The 19,218-nt window shown below is 45.6% G+C and overlaps 1 protein-coding gene across 1 annotated transcript in view; it reads right to left on the bottom strand.

Annotated features, from left to right (window-relative positions):
• Positions 1-14,878, bottom strand: part of lamp1a (lysosome associated membrane protein 1a) — a 38,545-nt gene extending 23,667 nt beyond the window's left edge. The window contains exons 1-2 of the mRNA XM_043700240.2: positions 14,722-14,878; positions 3,193-3,311 (exon numbers count right to left, since the gene is read on the bottom strand). Coding sequence (XP_043556175.2) covers positions 3,193-3,311; positions 14,722-14,770 — 168 coding nt within the window. The 5' untranslated portion in view covers positions 14,771-14,878. The remainder of the gene's footprint in view (positions 1-3,192; positions 3,312-14,721) is intronic.
• Between the last annotated feature and the right edge of the window lie 4,340 nt (positions 14,879-19,218).

The raw sequence follows: 19,218 nt of genomic DNA, 5'->3' as shown, positions 1-19,218 counted from the left end.
TATTGAGATGCCTAATGAACAATGTATATTAACAATTTAGATGGTGTGATATTAATAAGGGTTGGTTTGCTCTGCTGACCTGCAGGAAATTGGATGCTCAAAGGCTAGGGTGGGATGCCTCTGATGTACAGATACATTGTAAGAAATTTACACCATCATCTCCTATTATTCAGATCTATTAACATATGGCCATTCAGAGCCATTTGCATCATCACCACCTAGTCAGAAGTCAGTTGGAACACTGCAATAGAAATTATGACTGCACCCCGTAGTTATAAAAAAAATACAATTCATGCCAGATCTGGCTATGAAGGGATGATTTGCATTACATTGTTTCTGGAGATGATGTGGTCACTGCATTGTGCCTTGAGTGGCATGCGACTGAGAGGGAGTGGCTGGGTGTTGTCTTGTGGGCATTACTGACTGTGATGTAAAGATTTTGTATAAAGGAAGGACTGTTTCCCTTGTTCAGAGATCTTCCCTGGATATGCTTTGCAAGTATGGTGAAGAGTGTTCAGGGTTTCTCCGAAGCTTGTACTGTACTGTACTTAATAAATTTTGCTTGTTCACAGACGTTGGCTTTTGCAGTTGCATCAAGTGTGTAAGGATCTCAGGGAAAAGAACTTAACAATGGAAGAACTAAATGAAATATTTCCAAGTTTGCAGACAACACAACCGGCTGGGAGGGTGAACTGTAAGGAGAATGCAGAGATGCTTCAATGTGATTTTGGCAAGTGAGTGGGCAAATGGATAATCAATAAAGTATAATGTGGACAAATGTAAAGCTATCCACTTTGGTAAAAAATACAGGAAGACTTTCTAAATTATGATATGATTTGGAGGGGTCGGTGTTGGACTGGGGTGTACAAAGTTAAAAATCACAATGCCAGGTTATAGTCCAACAGATTTATTTGGAAGCACTAGTTTTTACAGCACTGCCCCTTCATCAGGTCGTTGTCCAACCCTGGCAAAATCCTCATAAATCTTTTCTGAACCCTTTCAAATTTCACAACATCTGTCCGATAGGAAGGAGACCAGAATTGCAAGCAATCTTCCATAAACCAATGTCCTGTACAGCTGCAACATGACTTCCCAACCTCTGTACTCAATACTCTGACCAATAATGGAAAGCACACCAAATGCCTTCTTCACTATCCTATCTATGAATCTGCATCCCGAGGTCTCTGTTCAGCAGCACTCCCTAGGACCTTACCATTAAGTGTATAAGACCTGCTAAGATTTGCTTTCCCAAAATGCAACACCTTACATTTATCTAAATTAAACTTCATCTGCCACTCATTCAAGTACGTAAGCTCTTTCTTTCAGATCTTACAACAGATTTTTAAAAAAATGTACTTTTCTTATTTTCCTCTCCATCTCTTTGGCATTAATAGTACAGGCCATTCGGCCCACTGGGGCAGGTTAACAAAGATCATTTATTACATCTGGTGCCCTCAATGTGATCTCCTCTACATCACCGAGACAGAGCGCAAACTTGCAGAATAGTTCAGGGAACATACCTGGTCTGTACGCACCAACCAACCCCACCTCACTGTGTCCATCCACTTCAACTCCCCCTCTCGGTCCCGAGAACATATCCATTCTGGGCCTCCTCTAATGCCTACACAAGGCCACCTGCAAACCTGAAGAGGAACACCTCATCTTCTGCCTTGGGAACCTACAACCTCATGGCATGAACATTGAATTCACCAGTTTCCATATCTCCCATCCCAGGTCTATGCCTCCAACTCAGATCTGCCTTCTTGGCCTAATCTATCTGTCCATCTTCTCTCCCACTTATCCACTCCTTACTTCCCACCATCATTTCCTACCTTTGTTCACCTATCGCCACCCCACCTACCTTTCCCATAGCTCCACCCCACCCCCCATTTATCTCTAAGCCCCATTCCATCCGCACTCCCCCAGACCCGAAGTAAGGTTCTGCCCAAAACCTTGACTCTCTTGCTCCTCAGATACTGCCTAACCTGCTGCGCTTTGTCTTGTGCCATGCTTCATCAAGTGTGCCTTACTCTTGCCTAACTCTATTAGGTCCTCCCTCAAACTTCGCTACACTATTGAAACAACCCCAGCCTACTCAGTCTTTCCTCAGCTCAGATTCTCCAGCCCATGCAGAATCTTGATAATTCTCCTCTGTAACTTCTCTAGTGCAAGAATATATTCCCATAATGTGGTGACCAGATCTGCACACAGCACTCTTTTGAGGCCTAACCAGCATTTCAGCACAACCTCACTTGGCTGTCCTCCACTGTACAATTTCCAATGCTTGGAGATTCATGTTGTGGAGCAACATTTGGAGCTGGAGATAGGTGTAGCAAAACATATTTTGCCCAGATTCACCTCCAAAGGTAACAAAGCAATTAACAAAGCACACTGCACCTCAGCTTTATAAGGTACAGAAAAGGGAGAAGGTTACACTAAATTACTTTATCCAGTTCTTTGCACCACACTTCAAACAGGACACAAAAGGGATTGGAGACAGAAGAGATTCACTTGAATTAATCTAGGGTTAAAGATTCCAATTTCATTAACAGACTTGAGAAGGTGCAACTGCTACTCTTAAGGACAGAGACGGCCAAGAGGATATTTTGTTAAGGGGTGTAAAATTATAATGGGCTTAGATAAGAGCAAGTAAAGATGACAGCTGAATAGGTAACGATCAGAAGCAGAAATTTAAGATGAGCTGATTAATATTTGGAATGCATTCTATCCCCAAGAATGTGAACACAGGAGGAGGGAATCAGGTAAAGGAAATGAAAGAGAAAAATTGTACAGTTAAAAGACAGATCAATATGACGAACTGGACTGCCCTGTAGCTGATAGTCATTGGTTCCTGTTAATATTTCAAAAAAGCAATAAATAACTGGGGAGAGCTACAGTAACTGAATAGTAAAAACAATAGTTCAGCAAGTCAAGGGTATTTCAACAAGTTGAACTGCAATTTAAGTACGAGATTTTTAATCTTCAGTACTGGGTAATGTTTAAGTCCAAACCCATGTTCTGAAAGCATGGGACATTACTCCATATTGACATTAGAACCGACAAAATCAAATTAATTTTCTTTTTATCAGAACATTTTTGGTATATCTTGCATGGGTGACTACTAGAGGTGAATTATAATCATTCACCTGCTTGACTGAGACTTCGCACTACAGAAGCAATTATTTTACTTACCCCCTTTTTAGCTGTGGTATTATAGCTGACTGAAAAGTTGGCTGAGAATTCAGCTAGCAAGCACGTTTGATTTCCACTTTTCACTTCAAATCTCTTTGATAATGCAATCTGTACAAAACCTGCAAAAAAATTTCAATTTTGAACAAAGGAAAACATTGAAGCACTCACTAGTTGCTGATACCTGTACTCCATGGAAACTATGTTCAATTTCACCACTAACTTTCTGGATGCTACCACTATTACTAAATTATCAGATTGCTTATCCAATATCCAATAAAAAGATAAACAAAAATTTCCTTTGAATAAATATTAGGAGTACTGAAAATGTTTTAGTCTCCATTACAAACTATGTTTTCTAGCTACTGACTCCATCCCTTTCCCTGGCAACAGTTTTAAGACAATATCAGTCTAATCATAAGCTTGGTATAATACCTGATCCCAAGATGAACCTCTGACCTCAGTCACAGAATCATGAAGTCCACCTATTTCTACCTCTAATGTCACAAAATTTTACCGGCCTTAGCAATATTTGTTGTAATCTTTATCCATGCCTTCAATAACTAGAGACTCAATTATTCCAATACATGCCTGCTGATAATCACATTATACTCTTGGTAGACTTGATATCATCCAATAGTGTGCCACAAATCTTGTTCCCTCATCAGCTCTGCATTCACTGATATACACTGACTCTCAATCAAACAACTTCTGGATTTTAAAATCCTCATCACGTTTTCAAATACCTCCAATGGTCTTGCCCTACCCTAGGTCTGTTATCTCTCTCTGTTCAGGAATGGGAATGGAACTACAAGATGATTAGGGGTTTAGATAGGATCGACAATGAGAATCTTTTTCCACGTATGGAGTCAGCTATTACAAGGGGGCATAGCTTTAAATTAAGGGGGGGTTGGTATAGGACAGATGTTAGGGGTAGGTTCTTTACTCAGTGAGTTGTGAGTTCATGGAATGCCCTGCCAGTAGCAGTGGTGGACTCTCCCTCATTATGGGCATTTAAGCGGGCATTGGATAGGCATATGGAGGATAGTGGGCTAGTGTAGGTTAGGTGGGCTTGGATCGGCGCAACATCGAGGGCCGAAGGGCCTGTACTGCGCTGTATTCTTCTATGTATTCTATGTAACTATGTGCTCTCATCTAATTCTGGACTTTGGGCACCCCAATTTTAACCATTCAATCTTTGGTGGCTGCGGCTTTTTCTGCTTAGACCTGAGGTCTAGAATTGCTTCCTACCTTGTTTTCTTTCTATAAGCTACACCATATAACCCAATGTCTTGACCTAATACGTTCTGTGGCTCAGTGACATGTTTTATTATGTTCGTGCAATGCCCTTGGGGATGGCTTATTATATGAAAGGGTTTATAAAACTAAGCTGCTGTAGGTAACAGTCAATTAGTCCCCAAGTGGAATTGTACTGTTTGTCAGAAGACAACTCTCAAACTAATGCTCTGCAGTAAGTAGTACATGGAAACAATGAAAACACTATAAATCAAAAGATATAAAAGTGGGAACAACATAAAAAAGAAAAAGATGAACCAGTGACAAATGCAAGGTTAGTCACAGAAGCTTCCTTGAAGATACTATTTAAAAAGACTGTTCATGCTCCCAAAAGGGAACAAATCATAATTGTACTAGGTCTTTAACAGAGGAATCGAAAGCAACTTTCCAAGGAAGAAAATATTATAAGATTGCCAAGTTTAAGCATCTCATTGTGCAGGACAGGTGCAAAGCAGCGGGATTTAGTGAATGCTCAAAACAGTAAGTCCCAGATAGATGACGGCGTTTTCCGAATGTTAATAGTGAAATGAAGATAAGAATCTGAACTGGAGGCACAGGTTAGGATGTCGCTCTGGATGAAGTTGAACAGGTAGGATGGTTAAAGACAGATTCTAATACTGTGCAAGGATTTGAAATTCAGTTACTTAAGAATACTATACCATTGGCAGTTAGAGAAGTAGAACTCTATAATGTAGGCAGAGTTTGAATGGCTCCAACTCATGTAGGACTGAGTTCAGGAGATTAAGAAGAATAGAAAAATACACTCTACAGGTAACAAAAGCATGGATATGTATTGCAGTTAAAATGAGGACTATGTTACTACAGGAGATAAAAGCAAGCGGGCTTTGCTTACACAAGATCAACAATTCACGGAAGAGTTGCAACGAGCAGCATAGTGGCTCAGTGGTTAACACTGCTGCATCAGAGGACAGGGACCCGGGCTCGATTCCAGCCTCGGGCAACTTCTCTAGGGAGTTTGCACAGCCTCCCCATATCTGCATGGGTTTCCTCTGGGTCCTCCAGTTTCCCCTCTCAATCCAAAGATGTGCAGGTTAGGTGAATTGACCATGCTAAATTGCCCATAGTGTCCAGGGATGTGTCGGTTAGGTGCATCAGTCAGGGGTAAAAGAGTAAGGGGGAATGATTTGGATGGGATACTCTTCGGAGGGTAGGTGTGGACTTTGAGCCGAACAGCCTATTAACACTGTCGGGATTCTATATATTAAAAAAATTAGCTCTGCATAGAGTAACCAGACAAACGTAGAGGAATCAGCATCCAAGCAGATGCTGAGCAGGATAGCTTTAATCTTTCCAGTACTTGACTGGAGAAATTTATTTCAAAAAGTGTGGTGCTGGAAAAGCATAGTAGGTCAGGCAGCATCCAAAGAGCAGGAGAGTCAACAGTTCAGGCATAACTCCTACATCAGGAATGGGATAACATTTCTGAAGAAGGGCTTATGTCCGAAATGTCGACTCTCCTGATCATCAAATGCTGCCTGACCTGAAAGTGCTTTTCTATCAGGAGGAGAAAGTGAGGTCTGCAGATGCTGGAGATCAGAGATGGAAATGTGTTGCTGGAAAAGCACAGCAGGTCAGGCAGCATCTAGGGAACAGGAGAATCGACGTTTCGGGCATTAGCCCTTCTTCAGGAATCGGTGCTTTTCTATCACCCCACTTCATGACTCTGATCGCCAGCATGTGCAGTCCTCACTTTCTTCCTGGAGAAATTTATGGTGTGATATGTATGCCTGAGCATAATACCAATGACAATTTGACATTATGACACACAGACATTTTGACAGTGCTAGAGAACAATGTCAGTACAGGTGGGAAGGAGTGACATCCTCCAGCCATAATGTCCAAGAATGTGGAAAGCAGTTTTGGAAATTTGTCCGCCAAAATGTTTTGCAAACATGAACTCTACAATTAGCATCCCTGCCATGAAAAGCTGAAAGGTTTCCACTGAAATAAGCAGCAAGTACACCCACAGGATAGCAGAAATAGATTGAATAGGTTAGGGAGGGGGGATTAATAGAAAGAGAAAGACAGCAATGTGAAGTTAAGGACTCAACTAAAGTTGCTTTGATCTCAGCAAATGGTGGAGCAGGGTCAGCTAGCCAAATGGCTTCCTCCTACCACAATTTCTTATTTACCTCTGACATTGACCAACTAAAATTAAAGCACATGTTCAACTAACAAAGATCAGTTTACATTTTCCAGGTACTAAAGGAGAATAGGACACCTTTCCAGTCCTCAAACTAGTGGTTTAGAAGAAAATTTTCACTTCTGTGAATAGCCAATTAACATGAAGGCACTTGAAGGCATCACCATAGGGAAGGTGCTCAAGAACTTAAAAACAGCACGAGAAGGGGAGCCATCTGAGAGCTGGTGTAGAACCAGAGATGATCATACTCGAACGAAAAATAAAACATGACAGCACAAAGAAAAAGGAAAGGTCTTGGTCACCCCAAGGAGAGACAACAGGGTACAACCTGCACAAGAAGGTTGATTTCTGTAAACATGCAAAGGAAAACACAAGTTGATCTAGTGAGTCTGGGAGATACTGCAAGACGAGCAGCGATCTTGGTAGAACAAGGTAATAATTATACTTTCCAATCTTTAAAGTACAAATTAGTCTTCCATTTAGATTAATTGTATTTAAAAGGTAATTGTTAAGGCAAAACACCTACTCCATTTAATATTCTTCAACCTACAGGAAGAAAATATAAAGGCAACAATTTAGGACTGTCATGGCAAAGCACCTCAGCTTTGTAGAATGCTCCTCCTATACCATATGGGAAGTCAACATTAGCAGTGACCATGGTGACGAAGTGCAAGCCACTCAAACTTTTGAATCTGGAGCAGTGGCTGGAGTCACTGTGGAGCATCTGCAAGGCTGAGAAATTCATGGACAACATGGATAGCAAGGTGCTCACATTGCAATTAAAGAATGCACAGAGATGGAATAGGTAACCACCAGACAGAATAAAACCACTTGGCATGTTCCATGTAATATTTTCAAGTAGCGGTAAACTAAAAGAGTGAAAACCAAATCCGCGGATAATACTGTAGTTAAAATGTAAAGAATCTATTCCAAAAAGGGTGCGATGTCAAGACACTCAGAATAAATCTCCCAATTTAGACAAAGTCAACAAAGTTTGTAATGTTAAAAGATTAAATGGGAATACCTCTCCGAACATTAATGTAATATTAAAGAGTTAAACTGCACTGAGGATGATCTCATACTACCATTGTACCTGGGTTAACATGTGACTCGGGACTGTCTTGAGTGGCATATCATTATGGGGGAGTGGCCAGAGTATCTGTAAGCATGACCAACTGACCTGAATAAATGAGATGTATTTGCTTTGTTCAGAGCCTCACTTTGACTTGACATCACGTACCTGCAAAGAGGGTCTTTAGGGGTCACCTAGCTTGTACCAGCTTTAATAAACTTTAACTGTTTGCAGAAGTTGGTGTGTGCGAATTGAATCTTGTGTGAAACCTCTGGAAAAGGTGGATTGAATATGGTGGCAGCAGTGGGATTCCAAGGTGGACTGAATAAGCGATCAATTGTGTGTTGGTTGCGTGAGATGGAAGGGTCCACAAGGTAAGGACTGTGAATTTAAGATCAAGGTTCACCTTGATCTCTCTCTAAGCCTACCACTCAGTCGACTCCTAGTCTCCTGAGACTCGGCGGCGACGGAACCTTTGAGCTAACTCGCACACCAGGGCTTAGTCGGGGTTAGAGTGCTCAGACATATAGAGTAAGAAAAGGGGTTAGGGTCCTAGTGAGCAGCAAAGTGGAAAAGGAGTTTTCATTGTAGATAGTGCCATGCTGAGAGTGTTTGATATTTAAATATTTTGGTTTGTTAAAATTCTGGTTCAGAAAATTCTTTTTGGTAACTGAGTTGCCTTATTTGAATTAGGATCTCAATTCAATGTGCTTTGTGGGTTATGTAATGGGGCAGATTTTGTTTTCACACTGAAATTGTACAACATTATGTCCTTTTTAAAATTATCAAACTTGTAACCTTAAAACAAATTGAGTATCTTGAGCCCCTGCTTTGTTTGAAATTCTACACTGCCTGATAAACGGCTCCATTTCGGAATGGCAGGCGGTGACCAATGGGATACCGCAGGGATCAGTGCTGGGACCGCAGCTTTTTACAATATATATTGATATCGAAGATGGTATTAATTGTAGCATTAGCAAGTTTGCTGATGATACAAAGCTGTGTGGCAGGGGGAAATATTAGGAAATTACAGGGTTACCTGGACAGGTTAGGCGAGTAGACAGATGCATGGCAGATGCAGTTTAATGTGGATAAATGTACGGTTATCCACTTGGGTGGCAAGAACAGGAAGGCAGATTACTACCTAAATGGAGTCAAGTTGGGTAAAGGGGCAGTACAAAGAGATCTGGGTGTTCTTGTACACCAGTCAATGAAGGCAAGCATGCAGGTACAGCAGGTAGTGAAGAAAGTTAATAGCATGCTGGCCTTCATAACAAGAGGAACTGAGTATAGGAGCAAAAAGGTTCTTCTGCAGCTGTACAGGACCTGGTGAGACCGCACCTGGAATATTGTGTGCAGTTCTGGTCTCCATATTTGAGGAAAGACATTCTGGCTATTGAGGGAGTGCAGCGTAGGTTCACGAGGTCAATTCCTGGAATGGTGGGACTATCTTATGTTGAAAAATTGGAGCGACTGGGCTTGTATACCCTTGAGTTTAGAAGACTGAGAGGGGATCTGATTGAGACGTATAAGATTCTGGAGGCAGGAAACATGTTTCCATTGATGGGCGAGTCCCAAATCAGAGGACACAGCTTAAAAATAAGGGGTAGACCATTTAGGACATAGATGAGGAGAAACCTCTTCACCCAGAGAGTGGTGGGTGTGTGGAACGCTCTGCCCCAGAAGGCAGTGGAGGCCCAGTCTCTCGATTCATTTAAGAAAGAGTTGGATAGAGCTCTCAAGGATAGTGGAATCAAGGGTTATGGAGATAAGGCAGGAACAGGATACTGATTGAGGATGATCAGCCATGATCATAATGAATGGTGGTGCAGGCTCGAAGGGCAGAATGGCGTACTCCTGCACCTATTGTCTATATAAAAAAAACTATTGTGTCAGTGGTCATGCTTCGGCCAGGTGAGTATTGTGTTATATCTTTGCTGCTGTGTTTTTCATGCAGCGTTCACAAAAAGAAAGCAAGTTTGATGTTTTGTCAAGATTTTTAGAGAATGTTAGAACTTGAGACTAAGCTGTTTCAATTCTTTCAATTACTGTTGGGACTTTATTGAATTTGCAATATGAAGGGGGCCAAAGAAAGTTGATCTCTACCAAAGTTGCCACTGCAATTCCGACTGTTTTATTTGTGAAATTTCATTTGGAGAACATATTTTAATTGCGCTGGTATCCTCCATCTGAAGCATCTCCACAAGGATGGAAGTCTCTTCAGTTTTGTGAAGCATTCAATTGCCCTTATCCAAGAATTTAGATTTCTCTGTAGAGAGACGCAAGGACAGACTGGATCTTGTTTTCAGGTTGGACTTTACTGAAGGAGTTTGGATAACTGGCCCGTTTCCACTCAACTTGGAGGGGATGGAGTGGTCACTAAGGACTGTGGATTTAGATTTAAGAACTTTAATGGTGAACTTTTTCCCCCCCATGTGGGAGGCTTCTGCAAATTCTATTTACTGCATGGACTAGTAATTTTTGTTGTTATAATCATTAGATGTTGTGTATCAGTAACTTGCTTAAACACTGGCAGTAAGATTCTTAATAAAGCTGGCAGTTTCATCAAGGTGCTTATCATGGAATGACAAAAGGGAGGAATGTAATATTAAAAGATTAATTGGGAATCTCTCTCTGGATGTTAATGTAATATTAAAGAGTTAAATTGCACTATGTGAACATTCTGGAAGTGGGTGGGGAAGACATTCATGCAAGAATGCGAATGACCCCCATTTCAATTAGTCATTTGCTACTACTCCCCCTATTATCAAATTAAGCTACCATTCAATCTCTTCCATCCAGAAATGTTTTCTAGCCATTCCCTAAAGCTAGGAATAATGCACCTGCATTGTCTTGGGGAATCACTGAGTCAGGAAATAGTTTGCATAGTGATTCCCGAAGATTAGGGATTTATATTATCTGAGGATGATCTCATCCTACCATTGTACCATGTAACGTTACCACGTTACATGTGGCTGTGAGGGAGTGATTCAAGATGGTCTTGAGTGGCATGTGACTATGGGGGAGTGGCCAGAGTATCTGTAAGCATGGCCAACTGACCTTATATATTAAAAAGATGTATTTTCCTTGGTTAGGGACTCACTTTGATTCTACCTCGCCTTCCTGCGAAGAGGGTCAAAGGGTGTCACCTAGCTTGTCCAAGCTTTAATACACCAACTTTTGCAAGCAGTTAGTTTATGCAAATTGCATCTTGTGTGAGAAACCTCTGGAAAAGAACCTAACAAGTTATAAGGAGGAAATCATGTTTGACAAACCTATTAATTTTACTGAGGATATAACCGGTGGATGCAGTATATTAGGATTTTCAGAAAGCCTCTGATAAAATCCCGCATAAAGAATTACGACCATTATACTGGCAACACCTCACATGCTTGTGAAAGCATGGTATGATGTTACTTATTGAGAAGTCTGCTTACAGTGGGTGACAAATCCACAAATGCCTGACATGCAGTTACCAATTGCATACTTAACAGCATCCAGGTCTGTTATTAGTGGATACTCAGTTTATATAAATGACAACTCCACAGAGAAACAACTTTCAGAATGTTCTCACTTTGAAATAAACTAGAAAACGGAGATCAAAAAGGAAAAAAGATTAGAAATTAATCACAGAACAGAAAGCTAACAAGTTCAATTAGTTTACGTTAAATTTGTGTTAAAAGCACAAGAGGAACCAAGGAATGCAGTTGAGTGCAAAGTGGAAGAAAGAAAAGGACAAGGTATTAACAGTAAATTAAATGAGCCAAATAGTTGACCTGCGATGGTAAATGTTAACAACCAGAAGGCAGGGTGGTGTCCCCAACCCTGCGATCCATTACACCAGATGCTACACACTCCAAGGTACAAATCTAGAACCCACATCCCACTGCTCCACAAAATTAAATCAGTTACTTGGGGATATTCATACCAAGGCCTGTCCCCAAGCACCATCCCTATGACCTGTCCTACATGCCTATCTTCTTTTCTACCTATCCACTCCACCCTCCTCTCTGACCTATCACCTTCATCCCCATTCACCCATTGTACTCTCTGCTACTTTCTCCCCACCCCCTCTCATTTATCTCTCCACTCGCAGGCACCCTGCCTCTATTCCTGGTGAAGGGCTTTTGCCCGAAACGTCAATTTTCCTGCTCCTCTGATGCTGCTTGACCTGCTGTGCTTTTCCAGCACCACTCTAATCGAGACTCCAGCTTCCACAGTCCTTGTTTTTACCTAGTATCCAAACCAAGCCTCAGGATTGTTATACTATCCTGGATATGGGGGAAACCCACACACGTCACTTGACCTCCCCCCACCTTACTACAAAATAACAATGTAAGAAACCCCTCTTCTTGTGCACACCACTACCCACCCACCATGCCCCAAGCACCCACAAACTGCACCAAACTAGTGAGAGAGCGAAATCTCCTCTGCCCCTATCAGGAATGAGTAATCCCCTGGTCCCACACCAGCCTCGAGGTATCACCTTTCCCACCCATGGGTGAGTGGATTCACATGCATCATCCCTTCCCAGATGTGAAATTTCATTCTCTCCATCCCCCAAGATATAAAAGTCCTCACCTCTCCCCAAACCCTCCATCACACCCCCTCCAAACCCCACAACCAGACATGAGATCTCTCCCCATTGTCCTCATCTCCCACCAACAATTTCCACCCCAACCGGTGAAGGTTTTACCCCTTCTCCTACCACCACTCAACATCCCAAAGTGAGGGATTCACTTCACCCCACCCATGTGAGAGAAGTCCCCCTCTCCAACTAACACCCTGACAACAGGGCAAGGGATCTCTGCCTCTCACCACCCCCAGTTCTCCACATTTCCCATGGTACCCTTGTCCCCAGGTGAGGGAACACTTTCATCACCGTTCAAACTCCAGGGAACAGAATCACTTCAGTGCATCCCCCACCTTCCCAGACGAGGAATCACCTTCCACCATTGCCCCCTCCCCTCCACCAAACTCACCCCGCAGGGTGAGATGAACTTCCCCCCAAAAGGGCTCAGACCTCCTCATTCTCTCTCTTCCACCCCCCCCCCCCAGGGCTCAGACCTCCTCATTCTCTCTCTCCCCCTCCCCCCAAAGGGCTCAGACCTCCTCATTCTCTCTTCCCCCCCCCCCCCAGGGCTCAGACCTCCTCATTCTCTCCCCCCCCCGACCCCAAAAGGGCTCAGACCTCCTCATTCTCTCTCTTCCACCCCCCCCCCCCCCCCCCCCAAGGGCTCAGACCTCCTCATTCTCTCTCTTCCACCCCCCCCCCCCCCCCCAAGGGCTCAGACCTCCTCATTCTCTCTCTTCCACCCCCCCCCCCCCCCCCCAAGGGCTCAGACCTCCTCATTCTCTCTCTCCTCCTCTCTCCCCCTCCCACCCAAAGCCTCAGACCTCCTCTCCGCCCCCTCCCACCCAAGGGCTCAGACCTCCTCTCCGCCCCCCCCCCCCACCCAAGGGCTCAGACCTCCTCTCCGCGCCCCCCACCCAAGGGCTCAGACCTCCTCTCCGCGCCCCCCACCCAAGGGCTCAGACCTCCTCTCCGCCCCCCCCCACCCAAGGGCTCAGACCTCCTCATTCTCTCTCTTCCACCCCCCCCCCCCCCCAAGGGCTCAGACCTCCTCATTCTCTCTCTCCTCCTCTCTCCCCCTCCCACCCAAAGCCTCAGACCTCCTCTCCGCCCCCTCCCACCCAAGGGCTCAGACCTCCTCTCCGCCCCCCCCCCCCACCCAAGGGCTCAGACCTCCTCATTCTCTCTCTCCTCCTCTCTCCCCCTCCCACCCAAAGCCTCAGACCTCCTCTCCGCCCCCTCCCACCCAAAGCCTCAGACCTCCTCTCCGCCCCCTCCCACCCAAGGGCTCAGACCTCCTCTCCGCCCCCCCCCCCCACCCAAGGGCTCAGACCTCCTCTCCGCGCCCCCCACCCAAGGGCTCAGACCTCCTCTCCGCCCCCCCCCACCCAAGGGCTCAGACCTCCTCTCCGCCCCCCCCCACCCAAGGGCTCAGACCTCCTCTCCGCCCCCCCCCCACCCAAGGGCTCAGACCTCCTCTCCGCCCCCCCCCCACCCAAGGGCTCAGACCTCCTCTCCGTCCGCCCCCCCCCCACCCAAGGGCTCAGACCTCCTCTCCGTCCGCCCCCCCCCCACCCAAGGGCTCAGACCTCCTCTCCGCCCCCCCCCCCCCACCCAAGGGCTCAGACCTCCTCTCCGCCCCCCCCCCCCCACCCAAGGGCTCAGACCTCCTCTCCGCCCCCCCCCCCCCACCCAAGGGCTCAGACCTCCTCTCCGCCCCCCCCCCCCCACCCAAGGGCTCAGACCTCCTCTCCGCCCCCCCCCCCCCACCCAAGGGCTCAGACCTCCTCTCCGCCCCCCCCCCCCCCCACCCAAGGGCTCAGACCTCCTCTCCGCCCCCCCCCCCCCCCACCCAAGGGCTCAGACCTCCTCTCCGCCCCCCCCCCCCCCCACCCAAGGGCTCAGACCTCCTCTCCGCCCCCCCCACCCAAGGGCTCCGACCTCCTCATTCTCTCTCTCTTCCCCCCCCCCCCCCCCCAAAGGGCTCAGACCTCCTCATTCTCTCTCTCCTCCTCTCCGCCCCCCCCACCCAAGGGCTCAGACCTCCTCATTCTCCCCCCCTCCCCTGACCCTAACCGGACTCAGACCTCCTCACCACCACCACCCTCCCCCGGGGAGTGACCTCCCCTCGCTCCAGGTTCTCGATCATTCCAGGCCTCACGTGACGGCCAATCACGTGAACCCCCTCCCTCGCTCCGGGTAACCGTCACACCGCGGGCCTCTGCTCCTTCCTCCTCGGCCTCCCTCCGTCAGCCCGTCTCCTGTTGCGATGGTCGCCCGAGCCGACACCGCGGCTCCCCACCACCACCACCACCATCATCATCGCCACCGAATCAAAAACCAACCCCCGGGGCCGCTCGCGCTTGTCAACCCCGCTTCAGAGCGATCGAAAGACCGAGGCCCCCGGTCGGGCCCGTTCTTCCTTACCCAGCAGCAGCAGCGGAGCGAAGAGACGGTAGACGACGGCACAGCTCATGATGGCAGTCGGTAAGAGGAGGGGGGGATGAAGGTCGGTGCTGTAAAACCGGTGGTTCGGGTCGTGTTTTCGCACGGTGTCTCTCGGTGCGACAGCTCGTCAACCAGCCCCGAGCTCCGGATGCTCATGTGACTGATTGCATCACGCGGGGCGGGGCCGGCCCACCTGTCAATCACCCTCCCCACCCCCCCCCCGCAGCCAGCCGCACCCACAACAAGAGTAGGACCTTCAGCCCGTCCGCTCCCCTGCTGACCCCTCCTGCCGCGAAAGAGACGTTTACCGGGTGCTACGGGAGGGGAGGGTGGGGAAACAAAGCAGTTCCACAAAAAGCTTGGAAATGGACACACTGGAGCTGTGTTCTGAGGAACACAAAAGACTTCACTACCAGAGAGATAAAACTAGGGAGTTTAGGCTGCAGCTGTATAGGGTGCTGGTGAGTGGCAAAAGTGTTGAGCTGGAAAAAAGCACAGTAAGTGGAGCAGCATCAGAGGGGAAGGGGAGTCGACGTTTCAGGTCGGAACCTTTCAGGTTGATTCGCCTTCTCCTCTGATGATGCTCCACTTGATATGCTTTTTCCAGCACAACACTCTATCCACTCTGACTGTCCAGCATCTGGAGTTCCCACTATGTCCTCAGGTGCTGGTGAGTCCTCATCTGGTCAGTTTTGGACCCCTTACATGAGAAGGGATGTATTGGCATTGGAGGGTTGATTCTGGAATTGAGAGGGTTGGCTCACGAGGAGAGATTGAGTAGACTTGGACTATCTGCATTGGAATTTAGAGGAATGGGGGTGGATATTATACAAGTATAGAAAATTATGAAGGGAATAGATAGGATAGAAGCAGTGAGACTGTGTTTCCACTGGTGGGTGAAACTAGAACTAGGGGAGGATAGCCTCAAAATAAGGGGGAGCAGAATTACCTCTGAATAAAAATTGCAAGAATTGCAGATGCTATAAATCAGAAACAAAAACAGAAGTAGCTGGAAAAGCTCAGCAGGTCTGGTGGCATCTGTGAAGAGACATCAAAGTTAACATTTCAGGTCTGGTGACCCTTCCTCAGAATGATTAACTTTGATGACTGTTCACAGATGCTGCCAGACCTGCCGAGCTTTTCCAGCTACTTCTGTTTTTGTTTCAGAGTTAGGACTGAGTTGAGGAGGAACTTCTTCACTCAAAGAGTTGGGAATCTGTGAAGTTCTCTGCCTAGTGAAGCAGTTGAGACTACCTCATTGAATGTTTTTAAGGCAAAGATAGATTTTTGAACAGTAAAGGAATTAAGGGTTATGATGAGTTGGGGGTGGATGGGTGAGTGGAGCTGAGTCCACAAAAAGATTAGCTATGATCTTATTGAATGGTGGAGCTAGGTAGCCAGTCCTGGTTCTTTACGTTCTTCTGTAAGCCAGACCAGTGTGTATCATTTGCAAGTCTTACTGTACTTTCCTCCTTCATGTTCACCATGTGTGTGGTGCTACCACTCTATTAAATGAGGGAAATTTCAAACGACTTGAGGGAATTGACCATCCGTGAGGTGATAAGATGGCATATCAGCAGCAGCAGAATTGCAGTCAACTGCAATCTGACCTCATTGCCTGACATATTCTCTACTCTACCATAACCATCAAGCAGCAGTACCAACCCTGCTTACAATGAAGAATGCAGGACAACGTGCTAGGAATAGCACAAGGCATTCCAAAAAATGGTGAAGCTACAACACCAGACTACCCAGCTACTAAACATTAGCTTGACATTCGTCAGGGCTAAGGGATACCAGAGCCCACAGGTCAGATCTGAGATCTGCAATTCTTCCACATCTGTTTATGCAGAGTGGCGGCCAATTAAACAACTAGCTCGTGGATGATGTCCTACCACTGTCTCCATCCTGTTGGGATTCCCCAACGTGTCAGTGCAAAAAGAGCAGGCAGAATGGGCCGGAATGTCGCAAGTGCATGTCAGTCTTCTTCTGAAGACCCCAATATCACAGATGCCAATCATTTGGGAATTTGATTCACCCCATGTCCTATCAAAAGAAGGAGAAAGACCCTAGATACAGCAAAGGCTATGGACCCTGACAACATTCTAGCAAAACTCTCCATGTTTGGAGCAAAGCTGTTTCAGTACGGTTACAGTACTAGCAACTATCTGGCAATGTGTTCGATTGTCCTATCCAGATAAAGCAGAACAGATCCAAAATGACTATTTACTACCCCATCAGGCTACTCTTGATCTTAGCAAATTGACAGAAGGTGTTGCTGATATACATTTAATTGAAGTTTAGCAATAGCCTGCTCACAGAAGCTCAATTTGAGTTCCGTTAGGGCCTCTTACTCCTGACCTCATTTAAGTCATGGACAAATTATGCTAAATTCCAGAGGTGAGATATGAGTGACTGCCCTTGAAATCCAGGCCACATTTGACTGAGTATGGCACCAAGGAGCCCCAGCAAAATTGATGTCAATAGGAGTCTGGGAAAAGGTTCCCACTGGTTGGTGTGGTATTGAGCACAAGGGTAGAAGACTAGAGTTGTTGGAGACCAATCATAGTACCAGAACCTCACTATGGGAAATCCTCAGGGCATTTTAATGTATCGTAATAATTAACATGTACCCTAATTCACCACAACTCCTGTTCATCCACTGAAGTGTTTGATGAAGTGCATATGTTCACAGTTGCTGGTACAGTGCATGATTGATTGATTAGAAAAAATAAGTAAAGCAATCTGTTCAGAAACGTTACTCAACATCCCTGGAGTAGGTGGGATTGAACCCAGGCTCAGATACTGAAGCAAGTCCATGTCCAAATGCAGAAAGACCTGGATATTATCCAAGCTTGCGCTAAAAAAGGCAAGTAATGTTCATATTTCAAAAAAGGCCAGGCAATGACCATTTCCAATGAGACAATCTAACCATCAGCCCTTGATGTTCAATGGTGTTATTATCACTAAATTTCCCACAGTCAAAATCCTGGGGGTTACCATTGACCAGAAACTCAATAAGACTTGCCATACAAATACAGGGGCTACAAAAGCGGGTCAGAGATGACTAATACTGCAGCATGTAATTCACCTCCTCACTCCTCATCTCCAAAGCACAAGTCAGGAATGTGGCAGCATCAGAGGAGCAGGAGACTTGACGTTTCGGGCATAAGCCTTTGTGAGATTGTGCTTATGCAGCAACGTCAATTCTCCTGCTCCTCTGGTGCTGCCTGACCGGCTGTGCTTTTCCAGCACCACACTCTCTTCGACTCTAATCTCCAGCATCTGCAGTCCTCACTTTCTCCTATAAGACAGGACTGTGGTAGAATACTTCCCAATTACTTGGTTGAGTGCAACTCCAACAGTCCTCAAGAAGCTTGGCACCATCCAAAACAAAGTAGCCACTGATTGGCACCACATCTGCAAACATTCACTGACTTCATAAACCATGCTCAGAAGCAGCAGTGTCTCCCATCCATGCATTGAACTGCACAAATTCACTTAGATTCCTCCAACAGTACCTTACAAACTCAGGACCATTTCCATCTAAAAGGGCAAAGGCAGCAAATACACAGGAATATCTTCATCTGCAAGATCTCCTCCAAGCCACTCATCATCCTGACTTGGAAATATATCACCATTCCTTCAGTCTCACTGAGTCAGAATCTTGAAACTCTCCCTAACGGCATTGTGGATCTACCTACAGCACATGGACTGCAATGATTCAAGAAGGCAGCTCGCTACGACCTTCTCAATACTGAGAAATAAATGCTGGCCTAGCTAGCAATGCACACATTCCCATGATTGAAATTTTAAAAATATGACATTCACACCATACAAAATCAGGCAATAAGTGTATTTATTTTAACATAGGAAATGCAGTAACTAATGTATGTAAAAAGCAAGATCTCAATCTCATAAATTGCAATATGAGAAGTTATACATTTGTGAACGGTATTTCTTTGCTCTCGCCAACCTCCTTCTCACAACCTGCACAACGATATAGCCATAGCTACAAGTGTAAAATGGCTACGTTTGCCTCTGTAGTAGCCACTCACCATTTCAGACACAAGTGGGAGACAGGCTCTGATGGCTGTGGTTGGAGGATAACTGTTGGGAGAGTTGAGCAGAAATGAATTGCTCATCTGGATAAGAAGGCAACCCAGAGAAAGTAAATACCAAGGAATGCTGCAATTTCCACAGCCCACTGTCTTCCCTGCAGCAAATTTAGTAGTCACTACCTTGCCAGAGTAGGGCTTCTGAACTTCATCAGACAATGCTTAATACAGAATTGACCACAATATTTGGATTGTGTAGTCACTACTTAGAAGATTATGAAGGACATTTAAGAAGTACCTCCTTTAAATATGACATAGAATGCCATTGTCACTATTATTGAAGAAAGCTGGAAGAGGTAAATGAAGAAATCATATGCCTAATTGGCTAATAGCTGTTATGGGAAACTTGTTAGAATTT

Source organism: Chiloscyllium plagiosum, unplaced genomic scaffold, assembly GCF_037043375.1.
Source record: "Chiloscyllium plagiosum isolate Xiang-an unplaced genomic scaffold, Cpla_swu_hap1 HiC_scaffold_12, whole genome shotgun sequence".
NCBI lineage: Eukaryota > Metazoa > Chordata > Chondrichthyes > Orectolobiformes > Hemiscylliidae > Chiloscyllium > Chiloscyllium plagiosum.
Note: the sequence above shows the minus strand (reverse complement) of the source record. Positions and strands in the feature narration are given on the sequence as shown.